The sequence below is a fragment of the Salmo trutta genome, chromosome 26 (assembly GCF_901001165.1).
Source record: "Salmo trutta chromosome 26, fSalTru1.1, whole genome shotgun sequence".
NCBI lineage: Eukaryota > Metazoa > Chordata > Actinopteri > Salmoniformes > Salmonidae > Salmo > Salmo trutta.
The window spans coordinates 17,065,745-17,070,517 of record NC_042982.1 but is presented as its reverse complement, the minus strand read 5'-3'; the positions used below and the strand labels follow the sequence as shown (position 1 = coordinate 17,070,517).

General features: G+C 37.6%; 1 protein-coding gene across 1 annotated transcript; it reads right to left on the bottom strand.

Annotated features, from left to right (window-relative positions):
- Positions 1–882: 882 nt before the first annotated feature.
- LOC115162817 (olfactory receptor 1D2-like) lies at positions 883–1,833 on the bottom strand. The gene has a single exon (XM_029714237.1). It carries the CDS (start codon positions 1,819–1,821, stop codon positions 883–885), a length of 939 nt encoding a protein of 312 aa, XP_029570097.1. The 5' UTR covers positions 1,822–1,833.
- Positions 1,834–4,773: the final 2,940 nt, after the last annotated feature.

Here is a 4,773-nt window from a genome sequence, read left to right as displayed (position 1 = left end):
ATAGTATTTCTGATTGCCTTAACTCACCACCACTAATGAACTGTGAAGCTTCTCAAAGTAATTTTTCTTCACCTCCAACAGCAAGGAAACAAAGTCTGTTTCAAGAAACAATTGAGAATAACAATAGTTCCTCAAAGTATTTGAACAATATTTCCATATCTCTACCTTTCGATAACCACTCAGCAAGAAAGGGAAAAATGTAATGGTCTGATCCAATGGAAATATCATAAAATACTTGACACAGTTGATAGTTGATACAATGTTTAGAGTTAGTTGCAGACAGGTCATGCGTTGCCAATGTGATTTATAGGAAATACATTTTTTATCAGGATATTGTTTTTATCTGTTGGCTTTATGTAGGCTATTTTTACATAGTTGGCAATTGCAATAAAAGTTACTTTTAGATTTGTATCATTTTCATTTAGATTAAGATTGTAGATAAACCACAGACAATGATTTTGAGACAGAAAGACTATTATATATTAAAAGAAAATGTTCCACAATAATGTGCATATGAAAATTATTGCTGGTAAGCAGATTGGTAGAAATTGTAAAATAAATTGCCTCATAGGTTGGGTGTATATATGGAAAAATATATATTTTTAAATTTAGACAAATCCATTAGATTGAAAGAAAAGACTACTGTTGGTTGACTAAGATTTTTTGGGGTCGGGTAGAGTGAAATTTAGGGAGGACCCCCAGACCCCCTGCCAGGTGTTGTCCCCCCCTTCCTCTCCACTTCTAAACAAAAGTTGCGCTCTTGGTGACAGGTATCAAGAAATAGGGCGCCATTTAACCTTGCAACAGTTTTGTCAGATCTTTACCTTTATATTTGTTGACTTCTGAAATCAGGAAGTCTCCCTGTTGTGTAAGATCATGTAACTAATGTCTCACATCAATGATTTTATGTGCATTACACTTTCTAAAAACTGCACTTCGAATCTGCTTGAGGTTAAGTCCATATATGACAGGGTTAAAGACAGGTGGTATAACAAGGAATTGTACAGCCATTGCATTACGCATATTTAGCTTAATATTTATAATACCATTCCATCCTTGCAGATTGTCAAACAGAGTCACTGTGATGTAAATAACCATTGTTATTAAATGTTGCACACATGTCTGTGTGAATTTAATCCTTCCCTTAGCTGACTTTACACAAGTCCTTACAATCTGACTGTAAGAAAATACAATGAAAAGTATCTGCAAAACATGAACCACTATTACAAATTTGTTCAAATTCTGATTAATGGTTATGGGTAAACATGCATGTTTCAGTATAGACGGAATGTCACAGAAGATCTTGTCAATGCGAGATCCACATAAAGGAATTCTGACAGCTAAACTAACTACTATGAGTCCTATTAATAAAGGATAACACCAAGAAAATAAGAGTAACCTTCTAACAGTTAAAGATGTCACAATGGTATGATATAGTAGTGGTCTGCATATTGCCACATACCTGTCGTAAGACATCACTGTTAAAGTAGAAAGTTCACACATGACAGATGTGTATATTACAAAGGTTTGAGTGAAACATCCACCATAAGATATCACGTGAACATCTGACTGAAGGTCCAGTAACAACTTGGGGTAGAAACCAGTGGTTCCATACAATCCATTGACACATAGACTACACAGAAAGATATACATGGGCTCATGGAGACCTTTCTCCTGAATGACTGTTATGATCAGAGTCAGATTCACAGTGATGATGAGAAGGTATGTGATAAGAGACAAGATAAAATAGACCGATTTGTTGTTAAATGTCTCTTGTAAGCCAAAGAGATAAAAGAACTTGACTTGGGTTGAGTTCTCCATAGCTTTTGTTAATTTTCTTCCTCTGGTCAATGCAGAAATTTTTAGTCCTTGCAAGGCTTGAGTGTGAATGGATGTGAATAAATTCAAGTGTGAATCATTTGATTCTGTTTAGGCTCAGACTAAACACAATAGTTTTAACAAAACAAATTCACATCCTCCCTCAAACTCTTATCAAAAAAAAGATCCCGATAATATCTGTACATTATCAGACTTCTGAGGTGTGAAAGAAATGAAAAAACTTGTGTCCATGAAATGTCTTCTTGCTTGACAGAGGAGACTACTCCACTAACTTGCATTGCTAGCCTCTAAATATACAATAGTGTAAGCTCACATGGGATTGTAGTTTCTGTGTCAACATGTAACCACTCCATAGAGATTGATCTGTATTGAGTTTATGACAAGCAACTAATTGGATTATATTTACTTTATTTATGTATTAACCCAGCAAACAGAGGATGTCCTAAGGACATTAGGCAACGTTCTCATTAGGTCCCTTTAAGACAGCATTTCTTTGCCCTAGTACTACATAGCTGATTCAAATATTCAAATCTTAATGATTAGTTGATTGTTTGAATCAGCTATGTAGGCTAGGGCAAAAACCAAAACGTGCACCCTTTTTGGGTCCCCAGGTCAAAGTTTGGGAAATGTTGCTTTAAAGGTTTCAGCGAGACGTCATCCCACTGATGACTATGTTCAATAGTCAGAACTTTGTAGGAACATTAAAACATGACATTTACCTCGGGACCATAAGAGGGCGTTCAGTACAGGTACCGGTTTGGTCACAGAATAATGTTATTATAAGGTTTACTGATCAAAAATGTAAATTTGAAAGATTTTACTGAATTACATTTCATATCAGGAAGTCAGTCAATTGAAATAAATGAATTAGGCCATAATCTATGGATTTCACATGACTGGGAATAGACCCTTTAAAAAAAATGTAAGGGTATGGATCAGAAATCCAGTCAGTATCTGGTGATCACCATTTGCCTCATACAGCGCGACACAACTAATTCGCATAGAGTTGATCATGCTGTTGATTGTGGATTGTTGTCCCAGTCCTCTTCAATGGCTGTGCGAAGTTGCTGGATATTGGCGGGAACTGGAACACCCTGCCGTAAACGTCGATCCAGATTATCCCAAACATGCTCAAAATCTACTTTTTGTGGGTATGGAACATTTCTGGGATCTTTCATTTCCGCTCATGAAACATGGGACAAATACTTTACATTTTGCGTTTATATTTCTGTTCATTGTATTTTGATGTCCATTAGGGAACATTATGAAAAGGTTCCTATTTGTGTCGGACGTTTTCCAAAAGACATTCAATGAACAAAAGGAGACATTTCATGATGGTCAAGGGGATGTCACATGATGGTCGTTTTTAGACCGTTCTCAAGACTTCCTTTTACTAGTCTTCAGGACTTCACGAGATGGTCCCACGGGAACGTTCTTTGGGGAACCTTTATCTAGTTCCCTGTAAGTTACTAGGATGTTACCGAGTACCATATCAAGACCATGTCAGGTACTTTTTAGGACGTTCTCAGGACTTAATTTGACTAGTCTTCAGGATGTTGCGTAATGGTCCCAAGGGAACATTCTCTCTGCGACCTTTGTCTAGTTCCCTGTAAGTTACTAGGACGTCACCGAGAACCATATCAAGACCTTTTTAGGACATTCTCAATACTTTTATTTTACTAGTCATTAGGATGTTACGGGAAGGTCCCACAGGAAAGTTTGTGTTACCTTTGTTTAGTTCCTTGTTAGTTACTAGGACATCACCGAGGACCATATCAGGACAATGCCAGGTACTTTTTAGGACATTCTCTGGACTTAATTTTACTAGTCTTCAGTAGGTTGTGTGATGGTCCCAAGGGAACTTTCTCTGGGGAACCTTTGTCTAGTTCTTGCTAAGTTACTAGGACGTCACTGAGGACCATATCAGGACTTTCTTAGGACGTTCTCAGGACCTTCATTTTAATAGTCATTAGGACATTGCGTGATGGTCCCAAGGGAACATCCCTGCAAACAAAAATAATTTGTTAGGACATCCTTGGAATGTCACGAAATGGTCTTCTAAAGTAGTCAGGACATTGTGCCATGGTCCGTGGAGTTTTTTTTCAAGTTCCCAGTTTGTCCCAGGAACATCCCGAGGACATTTTCAGGACTTTCTTGAGAAGTTGTGGGAAGTCTTGGGAAGTGGTGTCATTCACGTGATGGTCCCAGGTGGCCAAAACCATTATAAGTAAAATAATTAAATGGTATGGGGTTTAAGGTAAGTCGTACGCTGTTCAGCTAAAATAGTGTACAAATCTTTAATCAGTGACAATATGATTACATTTGACATGATTACTAGTACTGACTTTTCATCAATTTGGGGTGTACTGATCTTTCTGCTATTCCACAAAGTCTAAAGAATTTCAGAAGTCCCCCCCTCCACATTCATTACCTATAATACATCTCTAAACAGCATACGAGTGCCATCTGCTCTGCCATTTTAGTTATCAGTTAATCTGAATATTCTATTATCATTTATTTAATTGACTGTCGCGCCCTGACCTGAGAGAGACGGTTTATTTCTCTATTTTGTTAGGTCAGGGTGTGGGGTGGGCATTCTATGTTTTGTATTTCTTTGTTTTGGGCCGAGTATGGTTCCTAATCAGAGGCAGCTGTCTATCGTTGTCTCTGATTAGGAATCATACTTAGCCTGTTAGGGCTAGGGGGCAGTATTTACACGGCCGGATAAAAAAAGTACCCGATTTAATCTGGTTACTACTCCTGCTCAGTAACTAGAATATGCATATAATTATTGGCTTTGGATAGAAAACACCCTAAAGTTTCTAAAACTGTTTGAATGGTGTCTGTGAGTATAACAGAACTCATATGGCAGGCAAAAACCTGAGAAGGTTTCATGCAGGAAGTGGCCTGTCTGATAAAGGAGTCGTTCTTCTC